General features: G+C 40.4%; 1 protein-coding gene across 2 annotated transcripts in view; it reads right to left on the bottom strand.

Annotated features, from left to right (window-relative positions):
* The window catches only part of palm2akap2 (PALM2 and AKAP2 fusion), a 109,626-nt gene that overhangs the window by 46,645 nt on the left and 36,210 nt on the right, over positions 1-26,771 (bottom strand). For both annotated transcript variants that reach the window (XM_085793813.1, XM_085793814.1), the window contains exons 4-5: positions 25,391-25,512; positions 1,991-2,105 (exon numbers count right to left, since the gene is read on the bottom strand). In XM_085793813.1, coding sequence (XP_085649939.1) covers positions 1,991-2,105; positions 25,391-25,512 — 237 coding nt within the window. The remainder of the gene's footprint in view (positions 1-1,990; positions 2,106-25,390; positions 25,513-26,771) is intronic.

The raw sequence follows: 26,771 nt of genomic DNA on the forward strand, positions 1-26,771 counted from the left end.
CTGCTTGATACTGAATCGATATCGAAGCATTTCAATCAATATCGAATCGAATCGATATCGAATCGAATCGTGACCTAATGAATCGAAATCGAATCGAATCGTGAGATTCTCAACAATACCCATACCGGTACCGATACCGATACCGATACCTTCACTTCGATACCGGTTCCTGAACGATACTTTTTTCGATACCAATTTTTATAACATCAGTTCTAAAGAAAATGACATTACACATCACGGTACAAATCTTGAGTTGTATTTTTCTATTCCAACCAGCAGCTTTTCTAAGGCTCAACAGGTAGATCACCCTGGCATGTGTTACAACTTCATTGCAGTTAGATCAATTTTGCAACCTGAAAATATTAGGAAACCACTTTCATACATAATTTTTGTAGTTGACACATTAAGGTTTTTAAATAGGCTAAGGGTTTCTGATTTGTTAAATGCAAAATGTGTTACTATTGTCCCTGGTCTCCCCTAAACATGGCTGTCAGGTAGTCCCATTAAATAAAAAATAAATTTAAAGGTGGTGGCCGCCGGCCGTGTTGTGACCCTCCAGGACACAGAGATGGTTGGTCCGCCCCTGTGTACAGCTACACTACTTGCGCTCCAGCATTTTGCAGGCAGAGGCAACGCTGCTCTGACGTCTGCTCCCTCATGTGCAGTTGCACGTTGCGGAGCCGCACATACACATACAGAGGCGACATAAAGAGGCAGGAGGGACTGTTAACATGAAATAGCTGAGAGCATAATCTGTATGTGCGCGTCGCGGGGCCGCACGGAGAGGCAGCCTCGGGGGAATTACGTCAAACGCAACAAAATACCGGAGTTTTCTGTGCAAAGCGCCAGTCAATTAAAGCAAACGAAGAACAATCAAAACCGGACGTTTTCATTAAATATATATATTAAAAACCCGGACGCCCCGGACAGGACGTGAAGAGGAACAGGTCACCCGATACATGCAGCAACTACGTAATGTTACAGCTGATCACCGGCAGCATTATCAGATCTTGATCACGTGATTAACCTCCGGGTATCGAAACTTGGCACCGAAAGACGAGGCATGTTTTGATACTCGGTACTACCGAAGTGTTTCGGTCGGTGCCACAAAAGAACCGAAGTTCGGTACCCAGCCCTATCAGAGAAACTCTTCAGCAACTCTAAACGGAAACCGGCGGGCCGATCTTCGTCTCAGAGCTGACAAAACTCTCCGGTAAGGCATCTTGAGCGGTCAAATGCTGGTAACGGGACCAGATCGGTCAAAACGGAGGGTTCAAGCAAAGACGGTTTATTTTGGTTCAAGCTAGCTACATCGAGGGTAGGTTAGCTTCCTATTTCAAAGTAAAATCACAAATTCTATCGTCATGGTTTTCTGTATGTAAAGAGCAACGGCTAGCTTGAGTAGCGCCGAATTCGTCTGAACAAAATTGTAAACAGCTGGTATTTAGACAAATTAACGACACACTGCTGATCTAAACGGCTACTTTCTCGCCTAAAAATGTTTGAAATGTCAATAAAGTGATATATTTACAGAGTTTAGAGCTAAAATTAAATCAGCTTCTGACTACTGATTTCAGCTCGGGTAGGAGGCAGGCTAACACTACCTATGTACTTCCAGCGTTTTGAGCTAAGCTAATTAGCGGTGCGCCAGCTCTGCCCGTATCTCCCTTGTTACTGCGCGCACAGTCGAAAGGATGGCGTCTATCTGCTTGTCATGGACTCGGGAGTGAGGCAAGACACGGAAAAAAAAAAATGTTGGCATATCCCTCTGTTTAACACTCTACTCTACACGCTACTTTCAATTAGTAGCAATTTAGGATATATGACATTTGTAATTCAATTAATTGTATTGAACAAGGAACTAATAATAGATTGCATGAAAATGTAATGTTGGCAGTGGTACCTAATTATTCCACTATTAGCATGTTTCTATCAAAGGCAGCAGTTAGCAGCTTTACAAGGTTGCACAAGGTTGTAGATGTTTTTGTACCTTCTGCAGGTCCTCTATGGAGCGCTCCGTCTCTTTCAGACGTTCTCGCAGAACTTGCTCTTTGGCCGAGATCTGAGACTCTTCGCTTTCAAGTGCACCGATTTCAGACTCCAGCCTGTCAACGCACACAGCAAAGAGAGAGAGAGAAAACTCTGTCAGCAAACAAAAAAATCCTTTGTGTTCTCCAATAACGTGGCTTGAGGGTAACTGTGAGGAAATCAAGTCATACCCAAACAAGTTGTAGAGCCTAAAGAGAGTCACATTGTATTTACTCTTGATATTATTATTAGAAACATCTGCGGTTTGCTGGACTGAAAACCGCTTGTTATTTCATTCAAGTCAAAATACACAACAGTGCCCGGCCTTCATACATGTCTCTGCTCTAGTGTGTTGCTTGTAGAGACAGATGCATTCACACTGAAGTCTACAGGACAACATGTGTTTCAAACACGCCTCAGACCTTCAGATTTCACTCTGCTCTCAGCTGCTCGTGGCTGTATTTACACCGGCCTCTCTACGGTGTAGAACTCTGCTCTGGATACAATCCAAACGCTCAAAACATGAAGTGACCAGACAGAGTTGGGGGAATCACAAACGACCATCTGGCTGGGAGCTTTATCTGATGGAAAAATCCCCATCAGCATGTTGAGGTCCAATAGTTTATTGGGCACCGCAGTTTAATAGCATCAAAGAATGATGAGCTGTGTTAAATACAAATTACCAATGCTTTTAGAGGTTCAAGAAATAAACATTTGAATGTTTGCTGAAGCAGCTTCATTATTTATTGAAAAACCCCAACAGAATGTGGTGCATTTATGGCCATAAAACTCAGCAGTTCTGCAAAATATATTATGTCATTATAATGACCGAGTTGTTAAGTGAGATAAGCCCAAGTATCAACTTATATCTATAAACGCAATCAGTGATTCAGTGGCTGTGTATAATCAGAAAAAAAAGTGCAATAATAGTAAGAATAAACATGATGATGGAAGTGTGGTACATTAACAGTAATACAGACATATTTGGAGCATTACCTAATCTGAATCTGAAGGGTGCTTATATTAAAAAAAAAGAACCAAAAACACACACAAATCACAAACAACATCCCTTCCAGTAAGAAAAGTCTGAAAGATCCATAGGCTACACTACTGTGTGTCCTACACTGCTAATACTTGTTGTAGAGGGTGTGAGAATCACTACTGTATGTGCATTCAACTTTGTACCAGTACGACAAATACAACAATTTCTTTTCTTCTTAGCACCATCAAAATAACTTGTATTACAGATCAACTCTGAGTATGTTTACATGGTCAACAAAACTTCAATATTAATATCTGATTAAGAAACTTACTACCATGTAAACAGTGATTTCTGGTTCCTTTAATCCGGTAAAGATCATAGTTGAATCTAACACTAATCAAATTAAGACATGTTGTGTATTCCTGTTTTAGTCTGATTATCAAACACATGTACACACCTTTATCTCAATATTAACATTGTGTGGGAGTTTCGCTGCATTTTGTGACAGGACAGGGGTCAAACGTTTTACAGCAGACAAGAAATATCAAAGAGATGCCATATTACCATATTGAATGTTCTGGAGGGAAGTCAGATGGAGTGACATGTTGTTAATGGATCTATGCTCCATAACATGTGAACATGAAAGGAATATTCTAAAAGTAACTCGTGTAAACACCATAGTCAGAATATTGTCTTATTCAGAATAAGGTCACTAGTCGGTTACTGCTGTCCATGTAAACGTAGTAACTGACTGCTGGTAGGAGACAGAGAGAAAACCCAGGGCTCTTCGTACCAAGAGAAACCAATCCCATCGTTATTTCTGTCTCAAGACATCAGTATCAGTCCTGAAACTGCACCTAAAATAGTCCTGTGTGTCCACATCCCAACATCACACACGTCCACGCTCACGAGGACATTTAAGAGATGGATGTGACAACAATACTAGGAAGCAGCCAGGGAGGAGGACCACGGTTGCTTCCTCACTGACTGCCAGCGCTCAGAACACTTCAGAATACACTCCTCTGGGACACAAGGAATTTGTGCGTCACTGTGTGTGTGTGTGTGTATGAGAGCATGTGTGTGTGTAAAAGAGATATCATGGTTCATAACAATAAAATAAACAGTGGACCTTCCCACAGTGGTCCAGGATCAATAGGGGGCACACATCAGATCAGCATAGGTGACCATGAAGCAACACTAGTACTGTCCTGACCGTACTGTTTACTATTTGTGACTATTTCTTGAGAGAAATATGCATGTGAAGGTTTTAAACATGAAAAGACACAATTGCACTCTCCGCTATGATGATTTTCCAAAATATTTGCAGGATCTATTTTTGGTTTTGTTGGCACAAAGAAAATAAACCAGAAAAGCCTGGTGCTCTGGCGCTGATCATTTAAATCTGACTAAACAAATCCACACAGTTGACACTCGTCCCGTTACCATCTGCGTGTGTTTCTACTCATGAGGTGCCACGTTTGGACTATTCTGCAGGTTTACAAATACTTTGATTTTAAAACTTTGGAAGAATAGCTACCCTTTTTTCTTCATTGATATGCACACTTAGGCAAATTGTATATTGTACATTATAAGCATGGAGATTGTAGTAGAAGCTGTGTGTTGGTTTGGAGCAGCTGTGGAGTTAGTGGAGAAGATTGAGGTAAAGCTTTTGTTTGCTGCATCTGCCATTGTTGTTTCTCTGTGCTGAATGTAATCACAAAGAAATACTGAGAGCTTATTTACATCTGAATATTGAAGATTAGTTTCTTATCATATAATTGGCCTCATGAAACTCTCAAGCCATTGTGTTGGCTCATAACAATCAGCACAGCTCGGGGTCGTTCAGTCAGATGATTTAATCTTAATTTAATTTAGTCTTTGCTGCAGCACAGATGTAATATATATAGCAACAAGCACTGTCCGTTCTGAGGAGCCACAGCATCTTATCAGAGCGTATTGTCCATTATAATGCAGCGTGGGCTGGAACTTGATAACAACTTGATGAAAAATTGATTTCATTTATACCTATAGTGTAGGTGGTATCACACAGATGAAAGCCACTCTTGACAAACATGATACTTGCACTTTTACTTTTAGCAATTTGATCTTTCCTTCAATAACTTTTAGGCATTTACTCCAGATACACTGACATAAGTGCCGTACATCCTATATTTAACCCCGGACTTGTGGCCTGAGAAACAATAACCCAACCTTGAATGAGTTGCAAGGCCTGCAGCACAATGTGTGCTCAGTTTATCCAAGTAGACTACTTGAACTTTATTTGTAGATAAGGATTTCTTCAAGCGATGGTGTAAAATAACCTCAAGTACACACATTATGTCACACACTCATTCTGTCCACCAAATAGAATGAGAGGGGAACATGTCCTACAATAGACACGTCTGTATGGTGATGGATAGATAAAAACAAAATAAAGTAAAGACATAAGATGCATTTAAATTGTGAAATGCGTCACTTGCATAAAATGTAAAATGCATCACTTGCATAGTTGCAGAGTGATTTATGCACCGTCCAGGCCACATGAGTAATGAACATGCTGACAAGGTGAGCAAAAGGACCCACTTCAGTTCAAAGATAATAGGATACTGGGATAAGACACGACAGGGTCTAAAAAAAAATAACAGGATATGAGATACCCAAATCATGTTGATGATACCTACTTGGGAAATTTGACACAGGACATAATACAAAAAGAGGACAAGTATCTTCTTAAAATACTGCTATCGGCAAGTAAAAAAAAGCAATTACAAGATTATGGTATGAAGTGGAGCCACCGGCCGAGGAGCAGTGGCTGTGCACTGTGGAAGAGATACTTGTAATGGAAAAACTGACACATAAACTGAGATTACAGGAGACACAGTTTAATGAAAAATAGATTGATTATAGAAGCCAGGAAGAGGACACCACCATTACCACTGGACAACAAGGACTTTGAGAAAATTATAATTGTCTAATGATGTATTTATGTTGTACCTAGACACTGAAATTGTTCAAAGAAAAAATTTTAAAAAAGAAAGAAAGAAACTAACAATTCATGCTCCATTGTCCATTTGAGGTAAGTTGTAGGCTACATTAAGCTGACAAAATCTAAAATCATGAGGTGTCTTACTTCACACGTTTATATTATTATCATTTTGTTGATACTTAGCCTGGCTCTCGCCAGACCCTTGTAGTTCCGCAAAGCTCCACCAGAGGCGCTACGCTCAGCTTCACACAAGGGTCTGGACTCGAGGCCAATGCAAACTTCTTCCCCGGAGCAAAAAATAATGAACCAATCAGGATCGCCGGGCGGGACTTTCTGAGGTGTGACGTAGCGCTGAAGCGACTGTTTGAGTCAAACAACAATGGCGGCTCGCAGTGAGTGGCTGAAGTAGCACGTCATTCAAGATAACGGACAAGTGGTTTATCCAATCACATACAAGATTTTTTTACAAGGCCCCGCCTTCTGAAATGAATCGCCTATGGAGCAGTCCCAGACCCTTGTGTGGAGCTCAGCGTAGCTTTGCGGAACTACAAGGGTCTGGCGAGAGCCAGGCTAGTTGATACTACCTTCTAATAGATTTTCCACCATTCAAATAAACTGTATGATGCTATGGCATGTATTGGCAGAAACAGGAGTCAAATTGGAAATAAATAACACACAAATCAATTATGTTCATTAACAGACACTAAAAGTTGTGTAAACTATCAACCAAACTGCAACAGAGCGTCTCACCACACTGCAGGCAGCTATTAACAGCATCAACAGGCTAACAGGCCGACTAGGATATGTGTGTGCGTCTAAAGACTTGAAAAATGAATCTACCAGACACACACACTTGACCAAGCTGTTGGTAGTGACCTCTGATGGAAGTGACAGCCGGACAGACCACAGCAGCTCAATGGACTGAGTGTTGCATCATCCACTCTATTAGCTCCTCTTCTGTAGTATAAAGTGTGCCACAAAGGAAAATGGCTTGCAGACATCTTTTCATAGCTTCAGTGGCTCGAACCAAAACTGTGTGTAGTTTGAAAAGGTTGTAAAAAGTTTAAAGAGTTCTTCTGAGAATTAATGTATCCTCTCCCTGTCATGCTTACGCTCATTAACACTGTAATCCTCTACCTCTGGACATTGTACAATGTTAATCAGTACAGTAACTGTTTCTATGAGGTTGTAGACTAGAGATTCCTCCCTCACATCTTGTTTTATGTCTTTCCTAAGCACAGCAGATGTCTGGACGCCGCTCCCTCCCCATGCTGCTATCCCTCCCTGCTCCTCCCTGTCTCATTTCCTTTTTTCCCTTTCTGACAGGAAATGGATTTTACCTCTGCTTCCCGTGAGCTGCATGAGGTCTAGCCCAAGTGGTCGAGACGCAAGATTTGTGACCGGAGAAGGATGTGAGTATTTCATTACTCAATTATTTGTAGTATCATTAGAAGGAAAATGACAGGGTGTCATCGTGTCAGCATCTATTGTGTTTCAATTTTTGGCTAGACAAGCTAATAACACTAGAATAAATTGTATTATCATGAACCAAAATTCATGATGTCTCATGTGAATATGGCCTGTCAATGTCCTTGTCACTCTAGTGTCAGCTGTAGGGACTCATAGTATGTGGTAACTGATGAGTTTATCTAGTGTAACAACATTGTCCAGGTAGAGGGCAGGTAGTTAGTGGGTAAATTATAGATATTGGTCATAGGGATTGTAAGGAAGGTAGGAACCAAAGTGTAAAGGAACACAATGGAACATCCAGAGTACACAAACAATAAGCTATATGTACTAAAACTAAAGCCTAAGATTTTTCCCCCCTTTCTTGTCACATTTATTTTAAATTAGATTGAATTGGAGACCTCATTAACAATAAGTGAGCAAAAAGTGAATGAAAAAGGTCCTTGACACAAGAAAGAGATATCCAGCTTACATAAAAGTGGCAGGAGACACAAACACAATGGAATCAAAAGGTTTTGAGAAATAGAACAACAATAAGACCCACAAAACAATGAGAAAAAAGAACAAACACGTCATTAATAATAGTTAAAATATTAAAATAAGGGTCTACAGATCAGCTAAAACCGGAAAAGATGCAAGTAAAGTGTGATGTCATAACAACAATAAGAAAAGCTTCTGCGATTCTAAAATTGGATCAACAACTCTAAATAAATACAGACCATCCTAAGCTCTGTAAAACTTTAGGGTTTGTATTTACTGTCAGTGCATCTCTGATTGCATCAGGCCTTATTATAGTGTTGAGAAAAGATAAACACAGATCAAGCTTGTGTCTGGCACCCTCTAGTGATCCAACCTTTAAATGTGACCAAACTGTGTGAGCACAGAGAGAGAAGACGTAACATGATGCAACTGCTTCTTAAATGAGCTGTTGCAGGAACAACACTGAAACACACTCATTAAAAGTAATTCAGTATTTATATCCAACTTTGAACTTAGAATACCATTATAAAATATAAACTGTGTAAATACAAACAGCTGCACACATCAAATATACACACCAAAGAAGTCAAGAGTTGCAAAAGCCACCTAATAAACATTGATTTTCATCAGTGGTTGCTGGTGTTTCCCTGATTGCAGAGTAGGATAATGTGGTTTTACATGTGTGTGTGCATGGGTCTGCATGTGTGTATTGTGTGTGCGTGTGTGTTTGTGTGAGATGAGGCTGTGACCTCACTCCGTCCTTCATTTCCTTTGCCTTTTCTTTGACTTCCTTGTCTGGCCATGTCGCTATCTCTGTGGCAATCCTGAAAGAGACCAGTGATGTCACTGTCCCGCCCTGTCAACCAACCGCAGGACGGTTGCCATGGATACAACTGGGTGGGCAGCAACTGCTTTCCACATCATACAGGAGGAGGAGGAAGAAGAGGAGGAGGAGATGGAGCAGACATCTGGTTTTACATGTGGTGGATGTGTGTGTGTGTGTGTGTGTGTGTGTGTGTGTGTGTGTGTGTGTGTGTGTGTGTGTGTGTGTGTAGATGAGTCCATGTGCACACAGTCTGTCAGTTATAAAGACAAAAGCAATGACAGACTGAGGGCATAAAAGAGGAAGAAGGTGTTACCACACCATAGAGAAGAGTGCGCTTTTGAACATTTTACTGTGTGTGTTGTGTCTGTGTGTGTGTGTGTTTAGGTAAAGTTTTCTTGTCCATGTACAAGACCAAGAGCTGCTGTTAAGATCAAATAATCTTTGTTTCAGGCGGTTACACATTTTTGTAGTTTAGGCCAAATAAAATAATGGATTCTGTAGAAAAGTGCCAAGTGTCAGCTTCAGTTTGACTCAGATTTCATCCATAATGAGATAACCAGTGTGAGATGCTCAAACTGGGTTAAATTGGAGGCTTGGCAGCTCATTGTGTCTTGGGCAGCTGTGTGGTGGTTCAGCCGCGTCAACAAAACAGCTCACATGTGACTCAAAGTCGATCGAGAATTGACAAGGAACACAAGGAAGTGACCACGCGACAAGGCCAAAGCATACCAGAGAGTTAAAAAAAAAAAAAGTGTAGTTGGTTTTCCAAAATCAACCTTTCAGTATGTTCTTAAAAAACATGAGGAGGCGAGACGAGTTTTACAGATGATTGGAAAATCACTTGGATTATGAAAAAAGAAAACACCCCTTCATGTGCGCAGAGAGAAGAATGCTCTGCAGGATGTGGGTGGGAAACATCAGGAGGAGACTCCACAGCCATGATTTTATCATCCAGCAGGACAATGCTCCAAATCACAGGGCCAAAGCAACCAAAGAGCTTCAGTATCCTCGCCAGGCCGAGTCAATCACTGAGCTGCCATTCACTCTCTGAAGACCAGACCACCACCACCCCTCACCCCCAGGCTGCATCTCCCACACAGTTCCTTCTATATTGATTCAAAAGTGTGAGCAGGCAAACTGCAGCTGGCTGGGTTTGATTTATAAAAATGATGTCCTCGCATTGGAAAAAATAATGGTTAGTGTTCTGTACTGTGCATGCAGTTTTTGCTGATCTCATTCATAAAGGTTGCTACACACACAACACTGTGGGACTGAGGAGGGCTTATGAAAACAAAGTGTGTAATTATTCATTATACGGTAGATTTTTGCGGGTTTTTAAAAAATTTATTTATCAATATTTATTTTATACAAGTTTTCCAAGAGTTTACTGCAGTACTGTACTAAGGCCACTTGGAATAATAAGAATAATTTATTGTTAAACAGTATTATGCTGAGCCTTTAATACAGCATTTTTCAACCTTGGGGTCGCCTGAAATTCAAATGGGGTTGCCTGAAATGTTTAGTATATTATATAGTATTATTATTCTTTTAAAATTATGATTAAAAACACCACACACAATCTTAAACAACTGTATTATATACATTTACTTTCTTGAATAAAAATTGTGTTCAGCTCGCGCATCTTGATTGACGGGGTCGCCAGAAATTTGTGACGTCAAATGGGGGTCATGAGCCAAAAAAGGTTGGGAAGCACTGCTTTAATACATTCATCCCATATCGGTTGTGCCCTAATAATTGGCATATACCTTCCAAATGAATTAACTATGTAGTCAACAACTATAGCTTGCTCTCCTGTGGGCACCCGTAAGGTGAGGGGGCTCTTTTATAAACAGATAACAGTTGAATATTGAATATTGATGAAGTTACTGACGAACGCCTCGGCTGAATGACCCATGGTGCACCTGGCTTCTGAGTTGCTGGTTATGTTATTCTCTGTTATCAGAAGCTGTGAAACCCTGTCAGTTATCATTTATGTTTATTTTTACAGTTTGTATGCTCAGTAGAGAGCAAGACTTACAACTTCATATTTACACCTTCTCCGCTGTGCTCTGCCACACGCTGGTAGTGAATTACATGTGTGTTAAAGAACACTTTGCTTCTTCCTGTTTCTGTCCTGACTGAGTGCTGATCTGTTTTCCTGATCACAAACAGGATGTGAGGAGAGACATACATTAGCATGAACTCAGATAAGGAGCACCTGCTGTACCTGCACCTACTGTTCACCATGTTCATTTAACAAATTACATTCCCATCACTCAGGGGAGCTGTGGGTGTAGTGGACATTCATCCACCCCAGTTCTCTTTCCTATATTACACTTGGCCACAGGTTGTGATCTTTTTTTTTTTACACCCTGCTCATATAGTTGGATGTGGCAGCTGTAACTCATACAGTCCTGCGTTGCTTCCTGCTTCTGTGATGTGGGATGAACTGTCCTTGGCTAAAATTCACACACAAGAACCAAAGATACATTATTTATATCTGTCTCAGGTCTTCATCTGCCCCATTGTTTGGAGTTGAAAGTCTTCACAGAGGCAAATTAGAGGTTGTATTGTGGGAATAATGACAGGGCCAGGTACTAATGTATATACCCAAAGCTCTCTATTAGAGGTAGTGGTGGAAAAATACAGCATAAACTGTAATTTCCTTAAGATCAAATAAGTGTTAAGCAAATAGCAGCCCAGTATTTCACCTAGAACTGTAGTATAGTGGAGTAGAACTACAAATGTCAGTTGGTCAGCAGAAGTAGCACTTTGCAGCCTTGCTATTATGTGCACTCTACGTGTGCACTCATACAGCTACACTAGCACTCTGATGTGTTATTAGCACCACGTCCCTTCACAAGACGCATAGTTAGTGGGTTTAAATAATGACATCCCAGATTCTGATTCATAGAGAACATGTCTTTGAGTCCCAGCTCAGTCCTAGATATATAGAGCTGTATTCTCAGTTAACATTTTATTTCCAGTTAATTTCCTAATAGGTTAATTTGGGAAAAGCAGCAAAACTCTAGCACTAGCTTCACTATGTTTGGTACTTTATTACACAACTTTAAAGTTTAGTTTTTTTTTATGTGGGGGGAGGGGGGGGGGTTGCCTTTAATGGACCGGACAGTCGATAGAGAGAGAGGAAATGGGGAGAATGACATGCAGGAAAGGGCAGTGCGATGCAAGATTCGAACTGAAGCCGCCTGCAGTGAGGACTGTAGCCTCAACACATGGGGCGGCTGCTCTACCAACTGAGCTAAACACCACCCCTTTATTACACAACTTGAAAGAATGGCTTTAGTTCCTGGTAAAAAAGAAAAAATCATGTTTATCTCTATTGTCCCTAATTAAGCTGCTCCAACATCAATACAAAAAAAAACAAACAAACTAAATACTGTCAATACAAGGTAGGGCGATTCACGGTGCTTTAGCAAAAAGAAATTAGTCTGATGTCTTTATTGACAGTCTTATTTAAACTGACTTGAAGTTTAATCAGCTAAAATTTGAAGACTCAACAACAACAAAAAAGAGGTACATGATAAAAGCCAGATCATAAACACTCAAATGTCCCGAGGGAAAGATGAGACTTTAGTATTTTGTTCAAGCAAATGGCCGTGACAGAGTAGGCTACAGTACTTTTTCATTGCTCTGTATACACAGCCTGTTTTGCCTGAAAAGATTTGTTTTGACAGGCAGATAGATACCAAATGTATGATGTTACCAGTTTTTGAAAACATGAACCACGTCAACGTTTCAAAAGCGAGACTAAGAACAGAAACAAGAGGCTGCGCTCGATCTGATACAGTAAATGTCCAACAAGACACATGGTTGTCCAGTCTTTCCTTACATGGTGCCTTGGTCTGAACTTTGTCACAGAAAAGTCTGGGATTCATTTTGCACTTTGAGTCGAGTTTCTTTCACTGCACCTGTGTATGGCTCACACTAAAAAAAAAAAGTTGCAGAAATGTTAAACCAGCACTATGTAACTTTCCAACCTTCATAAAATATTTTCATAACTTTTGTGATGACACATCGACTTACAACAAGTTGAATGACACCTCTGTCATGGCCTGAGGGGGTCTGTATCTCTTTCTCTGAGAGGGACCCAACTGCAGTCAATATGGCGGACACGGGCGGCGCCATACATCCAATCCATACCGGAAGTCCCAAGCGGAAGTTTGTTCTTCGTGCAGTCTGGTTCACACTCCAGGACAGAAGGTGGCGGTAATGCACCAAAAGTGTAGAAGAAGGAAGAAGTCCATAAAATCCACCATCAATGGTGTAGACAGAGCGGTTCAACGAACGGTAAGAAAAATAGTTTTTTAATTATCATTCCACGAGTGTGGTATTATCTTTAGGATGTAATTCGTGCTTTTTACAAATGCGATGCGTGGAATAACTGAGTGACACGTCTCGTGAAGGTTGTTTTTTCTTGTCCGAGCTATTAGCTTAGCTTAGCTTAGCTTAGCTTAGCTTAGCTCATGTATGTGTGTTCAGAGGTAACAACGGTTAATTTGTTTACTTTGTGTTTTTGTTTTTAATAGATCTTTGAGGTCCTTCGAGTCATTGAGGAGGTCACGGGTGTGGGGGAACAGATAAAAAAAAGGGGATATCCACCTCCTCGATTTTGTCTTTGATGTTATGCTCCCAGAGGTAAGAATGTCAATCGAGCTTGCATGGGAATTGTGAGGAAATTATTGGGTGTTCAATTTTATTCCTTTGGAAAGCATAAAAACAAAGAGAACACTCTTTACAGCATCATAAGGTTACTGTATGATTGGATCATGTTACTATTTTTCAGATTTTGATCAGAATCCTCGTGGAGGAAGGCCTCACCAGGCTGAAGGCTGAGGTTGTGTTGGCCAGTGGGAGCCTGTTTTAAGCCCCACCACCACCAGATACTGTGCCCCCAACAAAGCAGGATGGCCTGGCGACACCTGTTTGTTCTGTTTGTTTGTTCTGTTTTGTAATAAAGGCATTGTTTACAAAAAATAACTCAAGTCAAGTTATTATTGCCAGTATGAAAGTGCAATATTGTGTTTTGTTTGATTCCAGAAAGATTAACAGAGGACTGAAAATGGGAAAATTTAATTATTGCATTCATTTGATAGCTAAACCTGATGATGAATACATTTGTAGACCCAGGAAATGCCTGCTCTGTTGCAGGAACACATGTCCAGGGCCATCATGTTGTCCATGATGCTCCTACTCATCCCTGAAGATCCCTGAAGGGTTAAAATATGATCAGCAGGATTGAAGTCCCTACTCCCCAGCAGACTGCAGCATAAAAGAACACACTTGCTATCACAGACTGATTGTACTACAGATGTCAAGAAATCTGAGCCTCCTTAATTAAGACAGCACAGTTCCCCAAACTGGCCTTTATCTCCTCGGTCACATCTTACCTGACAGGAAGGATCATGATCAGTGCATAATGTCTGGTACCACCAATTATTTGTGTCTTCTATTTTTCTACCTCCCCAATAATTAAAATATTAATGTCAAAGTATGACTGTGTGGTTTGCATGTTGCAACTACTGACTAATCTGAAAGTGGTCAATTAATTTGATATTGTAAATTCTCATTTTATTAATCCTAGGTTTATTTAATGAGAATTCAGTCTATTCAATATTTATATTATTCAGTCCTATTGGGAGCTAGAGAGAGTGTGCGTGAGTGAACCCCACCACACAACCATATTTTTATGTTAACGTTGAACGTTAGAAGTTATAGAAGAAGTTATTAATCCATGAAAAGTTAACATTATATTTACTGATTAGTGGACTTCTAACTTCTGAGTTTTACAGTAGCCTATAAACTTGCGAAGTTAATTACCTAGTCAATTATACCGTTACGATAAACATGTAACTGCAAAAAGAATCCATAATTATGTGTAAACGTACGTGCTTTTATTGTTGTAGCTCGCCTCGGAGCGGTGTTTAACTAACTTCCGCTTGAGACTTCCGGTATGGATTGAAACGTACGTGCTTTTATTGTTGTAGCTCGCCTCAGAGCAACTAACTTCCGCTTGAGACTTCCGGTATGGATTGGATGTATGGCGCCGCTCGTGTCGGCCATATTGACTGCAGCAAGGTACTCTTGCTTTCTCTGGCACTAAGCAGCTTTGAGGAGCATGGTAGGAACCCTGCTCTCACTTAAGTTTCACTTTCACTTTTGCGAGTCACAACAAGGACGGAACAGGCAAAACGGCGCTTTAGCAATGGATTATGTTTGTGTTTTCACTTTGAAATGATCCACTGGAAACAGAAACTTAGTTTTGATGTCTTCTGTTAATTTTAATGCAGGATATTTACAGGGCTTCACGCTAGTGTTCATGGGAAATGGAGTCTTCCTTCAGGCAAAACACTACCGCTTTGGTCCACAGGCGCCGCCAAACTCAACCAAAACTGAAAGTTCTTTAGTACTGCTTTAATAAGCTGAGAAACTGAACTACACTGCACTTTTCTGCCCAGTTAAAAACGATGTGCTCTCATACTGCCACTGTGAGGCAAAGACAAATATTCTTAGAACGTTATGTAACACGATCCAGGGCACTTCAATGGGCTGGTTGCAATAAGTATAGTTTGCTGTTCTCAGACTTCCTCCAGACTCCATTTGTCAGCACAGTTTGTAACTAAGAGGTTTTTCTGGTCTGGTAATTGATTGATGGTTGGAAGAGATAAAATGGTTAAAAAAGGTTATTGATCCTCTGTGCTGGAATCAGGTCAGTGCAGCGGCAGGGCACGGGGGAAATTAAGAATAATAGTGTTAGCAGACACAAACACAAGTAAAGAAGAAGGGAGATGACACTGTGATCATAAAAGAACATGAAAGAAAAGTTTGACATTTTGTGAAAATATGCCCAGTTGTGGTATTGGAACCACTCGTGTCCGTGTGGTAAATATGGAGTTGCAGTAGCAGGTTAGCTTGGTTTAGCATCAAAAGTGGAGATGAAGGGAAAAAGTTAGCATGGCATTGAAGTCGCTAGCTAGGCAACCAGCCAAGACTCTGGGAAGTTACGCCGCCTGGCCAGAAGGCACAAAATCCCTCCTCATAAAACCACAGAAACTTGTTTTTACATTTTGGATTTTGTACAAATTAAATAAATCTACTTACTAACCACTGAAAAGAGCCAGGCTAACTGTTTCCCAATTTTTCCAGTCTTTATGCTAGGCTAAGCTAACGGGCTGGCATGAATAAATCATCAAACTCTCAGCGAAAGTGAAGAATACCCTCCAAATGTATGCATGTATGTCAATCTCCTTTTAATATAATTAGAATATAGAGAAAAGTAATATTCAGACCAACATACTGCTCTAATCAAAACTCAGCTGGGGGTAACTACATGCACCATATGTCTAAGTATGAACAAACATATGGAGGTTGAGTACAAAGTTTTGTAAATACACAACGCCATCTTGCTGCAGTGGCCTAGTTTTTTTTTTTTTCCCGCTGCTGCAAATTATAATCAAGCTCCCACCAACTACAAACTTGCATGTTTTAAATAACCTCAAACGTTCTGATTCCTGAATAAACAAAACGGAAAAGAGACTCCACAAATCACTTCTCTGACAAGTTGACAAACCCGTCCCGTCGCTGCGGCGGGATGAAAACCAGACTGCCCCCCCCCCACTCTCTCTCTCCAACAATGGCAACTACTGCATGGAGCTGTCTGCGCCGTATGAAACGAGCAATGATCCTAAAGTAGCACGAGTGTGGACACGGGTCCGGTCAGCGCCACATTGTCCTGCTGTATCCCTCTCTCTCTCTCTCAGTTTACTTAGCCTGTGCGTGTAATGATAGGGGTATCTGTAAAACTACCACTGCTGCCGCCACATGTATGCTCTCATTCTGCCTCCCTCTGCCTCTGTCTGTTTGTTCTCCAGGCTCTGCAAAGTTAGCATCTACCCCCTGCACACAATGGCTGCTATTTCTTCATCTCTCTGTGAGTGTGTATAAAGCAGGGTTACAGCACAGAGGACTGCCACACAAACTGCCTCTATTTCCCAGCTCTGATCCCCTTTTCTGTGCCTCTTCAGGCTCAATGACCCTAAGTATGTCTATGTAACAGTCCACACAAAGATTGCACTGTTGCAGTCCCCCCCCCCCCCCTCACTTTATATGATTTCCAGTTTAAGGTCAACAGCAGGCAGCACTTACAACGCCACACAAAGACACTGCTGTTGTTGTTTTTTATCTTTATAATGTGTTTTCCATTAGGTTTGCATAATTGTATGGATAATATGAAGGGACTCTTTTTCTTTCCTGCATATTTTCCCTCTTTTCTTTTCTTTTTTCTTTCTTGATACAGTTAATGCTCAGTTGAACTAGATTTGTTATCAACAGATACAGCTGTTCTTCCCTCCCTTTCTTTCACTCCTGTTTATGTGTTCTCCGGGGCATGAAACAACACCAGCATCTGCAAAAGAGCCGCAGCTTCTTGTTTGTCACTTTCAGTCATTGAAGTGTTTACTATAGGGCCCGTGTTATTAGGCCAAGAGCCATAAAAGTGGGATGGACAAGATGTCTAGGCTTCTGTGCTTTTGGCTCCAAGACAGTGGAGTTAATTTCAGAAATGTTTATAGGTGGAGGTAGGTGTAGTTTTCATTGGTTTACTTGATTGTGGCTTTACACACACTCCCTTTCCCGCACACACACACACACACACACACACACACACACACACACACACACACACACACACACACACACAGATAATGCAGAGGCCACTTTTGTCCCAACTCTTCACCTCTGTCGCTATCAGTAGCGGAAAGACTCCGGTTGCCTGGGTTATGGGATATTCTGGGATGCTGTTCCACAGAGAGTAAATATAGATGCCACACCCTCTGCCTGAAATGCGCACACACGTACACGCAAAGACGGGCATGAGCTGCCAATCAGTGTCCTGTCCTGTCCAAAACACCTACATGGAAATGTCTCTTGTCCTCCCAGCCTAATGAATGACAATTTGTAAAAGTTTTTTTTTCACAGATGTTATGAATTATTATAATTTTGTTTTCAAGTGTAGGCTGAAGGCACTCCTTAGTCTCCCACACATGTGCTCTTGCTCTGCAACTTTATTTTACCCGCTGGGAAAGATTGTTTTCCAAAAAAGCCTCGAGAATTTACTCCCAGACAGCTGAGCTCCTCTTAAAGTGATTTTCAGTAAACATCTGAGACCCTGGTTGACAATAGTAATTGCCTGCATAATATTGCTCTTGCTTACAACATGCAAGAAAAATGGCAGGTTATCTGATCCTTCCTAAAAAAATACTGTGACTGTGGAGAGAAAAAGAGCTCAGAGTGAGAGTGAGTCAGTGTGGTTGGTTTTGAACTTAAGAAGACTTAGCCTAAATGAAAAAAGGGGGCTTATAATATGATATACTGTATTGTGATATTTTGGTATACTTTTTTTTCTCAAAGGTCTATTTTTAAAAAGAAGTCTCATAGTACAAAAAAAAAAAATACAGTAAAAATACAATTCTTATGGCTTCAGACGCAGAACAGTTGCACCTTTATTTGTATTTAACAGTTCCTGTGATAACTTACATCACTGAACTTCTGTTTGTGCAATCTAAACAAAGGGATCGGTTGAAGGCTCAAATCCAACACCAAACCGCTGTCACCATGTAAACTACTGATAAACTATCAATACAACGCTTAAAAAAAAAAATCAATATTGTATCATGTCCAAGAAGATCGCAACTCCTTAATGTATCCATTAATATTTTCCAACAAACCCAATCACACAGCACAACCAACTTCAGGATTTAAACAGAAACTTCAGTCAGGGCTTATAACTTGTTTTCATTGAACTTTTAACAATGGGTACTGGGCTTTATTAATTAATTCAGCTCGTCCTTTTCAAACAGTCTTAAGAACTCTTTCCATATTTCATTTCAGACTGCTTCAGGATTTGGCTCCACATCAAAGCCTAAGCTGAAAAAAAAAAGAAAGAAAGTGAAACCAGACCTTAAACAAATGACAGTGTAGACCCAGTAAAGAGTTATCTTTGTAGTTTTAATTGCTTTCGTAAGTAATTAAAACCACAAACTGCACTGTCTCCCCTTTGAAACAGACTATCAGACAACAAGTCTATTCAACAGCAAGTGAATGAAGTGATTCGCGCGAAGCCGCTCCACAATCACAACTGTACTTGGAGTCCACAATGCTCTCTCTTTGACCATTCACTGCTGTCCTGTTTATACCAGAGCGAATGTTGATGTTATTTCAGAGCTGGTGATAAGTTACAGTAGCTTGCTGGCTAACAAAGTGTCTTTCATGCAGAGATTTGACAGATGAGGAGGAGGAGGGCGAGCGTGACTCACAGACACCAAATTGACCCGAAACCTCTCCACGAGCCTAATTTTTTGACAGTACATGCTAATCTGCATGGATGAGTAGTTTCATCTTCAATTCACCACCTAATTTTTTTCCATAAATAATATTTCAAATCATCATTTCACCCCGATGGAGGAGTTCATGGTGAGTTTCATTTCCCTTTACTACTCTTACATGATGCCAAACGTTTCTAGCGCCTGGGGCAGTCCTACTCACAATTTGTCTTGCCCAAAATACACTGAGAAAAAAAAAATCCTATTTAGAGGTGTTTCTCTTCCCTCTTCCTTCATTTTTAATTCCTCTGGCGTTTCAGGAACTTTCAAGGGCATCTTTTCATGTAGGTGCATAAATTATAGAGCGAGGTCTGCATCTTTCCAGGGGCCTGTTAAACCTGTTCCCTGTTCTTCAATACTGCACTAGTATACTGCTAGTGCAAAGTAGCCAGCTTTAGTGTCAACACCTGTTTGCTTACTGCTAAAACCCTCAGCCATTGCAAGAGGTTATAATATGCCCTCTGAGTAGTGTTACTAGTCATCCTCTACTAAATGAAACAGTCAAAGCGAGGTTGGCTAGTTAACATGCTAACGTCTGTAGCTAGAAGACAAGAAATGCTTGAAATAAAATCAAAACAAAAGGGTTGCTTACAATAGAGAAATTATTCTGAGTAAAAAAAAGAAAAAAAAAAGAAGTCAAAAGCAAGAAGAAAAGCAAAAAAATTGGTAGTGAACTTGCAATGTTTCTCCTGGCTTGGTAAGAAAACGGCTGTTAATGCTAATGTTGGCTAAGTTGAAGTAGTAAAACTTAAAAAAAAAAGAAAAAAAAGCTGTATAAAAAGAAATACTGTTGTTGTGAAAATGTAAAATAAGTATTGATGCAACCTGTCCACCAAAGTGTAGGCAATCTCTGATACACAGTAATAACACAATTCATTCATTCATTTTGTGCTGTAAACAATATAAGGCAGGTTTTTACTTCATTACTATGATCAAGTTACTTTCATCACTCTTCAACTTTGTCATGAACACTCATCTACCAACCATCTGAACCAAAGAGTTTATTCAGTGTCAGAAGACAATGAGGAGCCGCCCGGCCCAGTTCTCACACCCTGTCAGTGGAAAACACTTGTGACTGGCTGCAGTGAAGCGTCACACTGGCAAGACCTGCCTGGCACTTTTATTCATAGCACCGATGATCTCACCGTGCCCCAACTTCATCATCAGGGAATAAGTGACTATCATGCGGCAATGCTTGATGGGAATCAGGAAGCTCCTCCCAGAGACACAAAGGCAGGAAGTGCACACGGACTCACATCACTCTCTTCCTTTAGCAACTGCAGTACAATCTGCTTTCATTGTGTGTCTTGTATCTGGTCACTTTCTCTGCTTTTTAACTTTCCCTCCAGCTCCTTTCATGTAATTTCTCTCATACTCCCCTCTTTGTTTTTTCTTTCAGTAATCTATACCTCTCGTTATTCCTTCTTTGTCAACTCACATCACATATGCTTTTAGAGAAGTTTCACACACAGTTCATACAGTAGCTCTTGGTGTTTGTTTTCACACCAGTACAGATGAGAAATGTAGATTTTGCTCTAAGGTTACAGAACTGCCAGATTCCCGAGCACCTCTCAACTTACACAGTATTATGTGTGTTTATTTTAACCACTATACAGTATCAGTGTATCTATGTTGAGCTCAGTGTAGTCTCACAAAATGTGAGCCCTGCACTGGGACTCTGGTTTGCTGCTTTAAATATGGCTGATGTAACTGAAGTATACAATCAGTGAGTTGGCTCTACTACGTACATACAGATCAACTACACGTCATCACTTTACAGATAAAAAGAGACCAAATTCTTAATTTTGTGGAATCATATGCTACATGTACAGTGTGTGATGGTTTCTTATCAGTAGACTAGAGTGCCTATAGAGAGAGAGTGGCGACAACGGAAGTTCAAAATGCTGGCCGATCACGTGGTCCATGTAGCCTCAGAAAGTTCCCGGAAGTGCTTGGCGGGCAATTGAAAGCAATAGGAAAACCCCGATAATTGCTAAATAACGGTCAATAAATGCTTTGTTTTGCTGTATTTATATGCTTGTGTTAATTACTTTTAACTGTGTTAAGTTTACTTAACCCCTACAGTCATCAACAGCAACAAAATCGTAGCATTTTCTCTGTTTTTATCAAACTTTCAGACTTGAATGAGGCAAACTGACAGGTCACTCACATGTCTGGACTCACAACTGCATAATGATGTGTTCAAATAGGAAATCCATGCAAATGCTAAAATTTGATTTGAATTCATTGTAAATACACGTAATTCTATCACTATTTGTTAACTATTCTTCTTATTAGGCTATGCTTGTGTTGCTTTGAACTCTGTTAACTTGACTAAACCCTTACTGTTGTTGATAGCAATAAAACTGTAATATTTCCTCTTTTTTTTTACTTTCAGACTTGGTTGAGGCAGAGTAACAAGTGACTATGATTTGACAATTGACTACACAACAGCATTATGATGATAACTCTAATAGAAAATCCATGGCAAATAAATTAAAGTTTAATTTTAATTCATTGCAAATATATGGAATTTTATCACTATTTGTTAACTGTATACTTATCCCAAACTTACTGTACTCAGTGATGCATAATAAAACACAGAGTCATGTTTTACCCAGTGCACTTAATATCACAATAAATTCCTTAAAAACAGATCTACAGAAGTCAAACAGATCAGCATGTCAAGCTGTTTGCGTCCTTTCCGCTGTGTTGTCCTTGAATATAGTCATCACCATGGTATGCTGTGCTGCACAGGGATGCTCCAGTCGCTTGGAGAAAGGCATGCACATGTATGGCTTCCCCAAACACAGGGACAGGAGAAAAGCATGGCTGGCTAAAGTCAGAAGGAGCAATTTAAACACCTAGATTTCAACAACAAAAAAATATGTGAGGTAATCATATTCAAACAATTTGCTCTTTCACACACTTTCAAATACCACGCCACTGGGAAGTTTAATATTTTTTTAATTAACAGAGCAGAACAGGAAAAAACAATGCAAGAAGAATCACAGAATCACAGCTCCTAAAACAGTAGCAACGACAAGAGAGGGCAGAATCCATTGGGCTACATGTAATAAATGTCACCACCGACATGGGTAGCCCTAAGCAGGCCATGTGGAAATCCTTTGGGGTCGAATAAAACATAGGTGACACATCCAGCAACACCAGACAGGCATTTCTTCTTCATGGCTGTTGTCCCACATCTGGTGAAACAGTTAACACATAAGAGACATGTTACATCCTTGTCATCATCACTCCTGAGCTATAAGATCATTGGTCCTTACTCGTCAGTTCTCCTGATGTACAGCATCAATGTCTATGATTATTGATTAACTATATATTGCTCTGGCCCATACATTCTTCATTTATAAAAATATATATTTCTAGTTATAGCTGACATAGTCAAAAAGGTGATCACTAGTCACTAGTTGCTGTTTATTTACGGGAGTTATAGTGGATGCTGCTGTGCTGGGGTGCATTACATTCAACAGTGTTCCTCTCCATTAAAATACTTGAAGGCAAAATATGAGCAACAATTGTTGAGATAATGCAGTCCAACACACAATGATCTCAACAAATAACATAAAGTACAATGAACACTACTTTTCTGATGTCAACAAAAACTGAACATGTATAAAATTTATGAAAGCAGAATTTATGGCACAGCTGGTATACTGCACTGCATGATGTTGCACAGGTGTATCAAATAATATGACCAATAGTTTATATAATGTTTAGTATGATTACTTGAGAACATGCCATGGCTAGATGTGTATTTTAATCAGTCAGTGGTTTAACAAATAAATTAGCAAATCAGAACATTTTCCCATGTTTGAGACAGCAGTCCAGAATGTCCTCATATCATAAACTTCACCCATCTTTCCGCAGCCTCAATGATATTAATTTTATGTTTAACTGCAATCACACTCCCTATACATTAACCTCGCTACTAGTCTGACAATTGACAGCGTTGGATTAAGTTATATTTAGAGAACAGAATTACATTTAGCAGCCTGTTGCATGTGTTGCTATCGTTAGCCAGAGTGCTAGCCTAAACTTTTATCTGTTAATATTCTCTAAATATTCAAATCTAGACGGGGATAATCCGCCAACATACTTAATTACTCATGTCGATTTAATTCAGATGCACTACTGGTATGAAAATGCCATTTTTTAAACATTTTACCTTGAACAAGTGCTGCTCCGACCAGCCGCTCCATTGGAATACATTGAGCGGCGGTTAGCTTATGCTAACTTCCGGGAACTTTTGAGGGGCTCCATGCGCCGCCATTGCTGTGAAAAAACTGAACCATTGCAGTGAACGGAGGTGGCGCCACTCTCTCTCTATAGATACTTATCAGTAGGTGACGTCACGGTGCGTTCCACCTGGCCGCCGCCATGCTGGGTACCGAACACTGAGTTAACCTCTATTCAGCTCAGTGCAGCCACATCCTCTCTGACTAGAAGACTGCTGCCTGATGTAGTTTGGATATGGATATTTCTCATTTTGATGGCCTTGCCTTGAAAGCACACACCTCCAGCACCTTTCTGCTGAGACGATCTTTGACAGCGCGGTGCGCCGCTCTCTCTCCCGTTAAAACTTAATCTAGCTCACCCAGCGGACCTCTCTCTCTCTCTCCTCGTCTCTCTCTCTCTCTCTCTCGCTCACTGTCTCTCTCCTGTTACTTATATGTGTTTAACCAAATACACGAAAAGCCAAATCAAATCAAAAATGCGTAGCCCACTTCTTTTTTCTTTTTTAACTCACAGACATTTTCATAAAGTAATAAAATATCTGGACATTTTGCCATCGTTAACATTGAGACAAAAGGCTGCAGGAATGGAAGAAGAATTCGGCAAATCATCTTATCACGCAAAAAGGCACAACAAACAGGTTTTGCACAATGGTTTGCACAAATAAGTCTTAATATGCGCAACACCTTCTCATCACAATCCACGCCATCTACACAGCTACGTTATCAGCTCAGCTGTTATTAAAACCCAACTCATCAGGACGCGATGACCACCACTCACATTAAACAAACCGTTAACTATTAATCCACACTCAAACCGAGGCAGCAATAGTGTTAACTGTACTCAACAAGCTGTTATTACAAGGTTTACAGCAGATATGACAGACAACCTGGGCCGTGTGTGTGTGTGTGTGTGTGTGTGTGCGCGCGTGTGCGTGTATAAGAAAGGGAGGGAGGGAGAGAGAGAAGGTAGGTAAAAGCTGCTAGCTGTTAGCTGTTAGCTACCGTAGCTCAGGCGTCGGTCTCCCGTCAGGTAAAAGCTGCCGTTTATTCCTCAAATGAAGCTCATTACGTTGTTGAGCCTCTCCGGTACAGTTATCCATCACTGCTGTTGAATTAGCCGCTAAACTGCTGGACGCTAAAACCGAGGGGGCGTCTGTGTTTACAATTCACGAAAGCAACGTGAACGTACGTGCTGCTCACACTCAGTAGAGTGAGGCAGCCTCCCTTGGCGTACATGTCTCCCAAGCTGTTTAATGACGGTAAAAAATGAAACAAAGTAAATATCCTGCATCGTTTCTCTTTTCTGTGCTGCGCTGATCAGAGCGGCGTCCCTACCTAACGTTAGTGTATTTTACTTAGCAATGATCTGTTAAACAGGAATAACAGACTGTTAAATGCAAAATCAAGATGTAAATAAATATCAGAAATATCAATAAATTATCGGAATACGACATTCAATAGAGCCATGTAATAAAAAAAGGTTTATCCACTATTTTTGTGAGATTTGATGTCACAGCCCATAGACTGCCTTTGGAAGTCGGTACCCAAGATGGCGCTGTGACCGGCTGCGAACGCTGTGTGACGTCACGTGATATCTATCAATAGGCACTCTACAGTAGACAAGTTGGGAAAAAAAAAAAAAACTGCCTGGAGACATGTTGTTGTTTACTATTTTCAACCTGGACCACTTGGGTAGGCTGTAAAAAGGAAGTAAGGACGGAAGGAATGAAGGAAATAAAGAAAGAAAGCCAAGTAGACGCTATGACTGGTATTTTAGGAAATGTCTCGGTTCCAAACTGTAGAACATACAGTGCTGGAAAGAAAAGCAGATGTGTGCTAACAAAAACAGATGTGATAACTTGCCGGCCGCTCACATCTAGTCACGGAAATGTACAACAAGCTGCAACCCACTCTGCACGGAGACTAAACAAAGGCCAAACTACATCAGTCAATTTACCTTACCTATGTATTATGTCTTCCAGCCTCTTCCCTTGCTCTTCGTCCTGCTCCAGCTGTTTCCTCCGTGCCTCCTCTTCCTCCGGGCCCATTCCCTGGAGGAGCCATCGCTCTCGCATGGCTTTGGACTGAGGAGGGAAAGCAGACACGTCAGGTGTTTACGGAGCGATTTAAGATGAGATAAATGAATAGTGTGACATGTTCAGAGGAACGTGCTCAATCGCTTTCTTATGAGAAGATTGATAACTCTCATGTGTGTGTGTATGTGTGTGTGTGCACTGACGCTCACAGTGTTTTGGAACAAAAGACAACTGTCAGATCAGTCAGACGGCGCAGCAACACTTCAAACAGCTCGACTTTCTGATCCACTTTGTGATGCAGTATTTTTAGACATTATTAACAGCCAGTGGAGCTGTAGCACTGGGACTAATTTGTGAGATGAGTCCGAAGCCCAGCTACAGCAAATAAATAAACATGTACGCCTGTGCTTACACACAGTTTTACTTCTAAACTCAGCTGTAACACAGGTAAACACTCTTAACCCTAAGCACTATGTGCAAAATCAAGTAGCCTACTATAATGCATCCTCCTATGATATACAGTTATTCTGCTATCTACACATCTGCATAAAAATAATTCTTGTACAATAGAGAAAAATACCTTTCCAAATTGTAATGAATCTGCATTTGCTTTCACGTGGGACACTTCAGCTTTTATATACACAGGTGCATCTCAGTAAATTAGAATATAATGGAAAAGTATATTTCCAGTAGGTCAACTTAAAAAGCCCCAACCAAGTATTGAGTGCATATACTGTAGATGGACATACTTTCCAGAAGGCCAACATTTCCATATTAAAAATACATTATTTAATTGGTCTTTTGCAATATTGAATTTTTTGGGCAGATACTGAATTTAGGTCTTCATTAAATGTAATCCATAATCATTACAATTTAAAGAAATTAAATAAATAAAGACATGAAATGTTTCATTCTGTGCGCAATGGATCTAAATAATGTATTAGTTCCACTTTTTTAAATTGAATTGCTGGCATAAATAAACATTTACATGATATTCTAATTCATTGAGATGCACCTGTATCAGACTACCATATTTTAACTACATTTAAATGTGTGAAAATCCTTCAGTGCTCTTTTCCCTCTCTCTCTCTCACAGTGTCTCTGATGTTGATAAGCCAGAATACATGCAGCTTTTTGGTTCTGCACACTGATCCTTAATTAAACTAATCAGATTATTCCCATTTGTGTCTCTATAGCATGACAGATGTGTCTGCAACTTTGTCTCCAACACACATTTGAACACACATGGTGTAAAGTATCAATAGTCTGTGGATACAGAGGCTGCTGCGCTTCTTTAATGTTTTGAA

Source organism: Trachurus japonicus, chromosome 12 (assembly GCF_045865225.1).
Source record: "Trachurus japonicus isolate A0001 chromosome 12, Traja_1.0".
NCBI classification, from domain to species: Eukaryota; Metazoa; Chordata; class Actinopteri; order Carangiformes; family Carangidae; genus Trachurus; species Trachurus japonicus.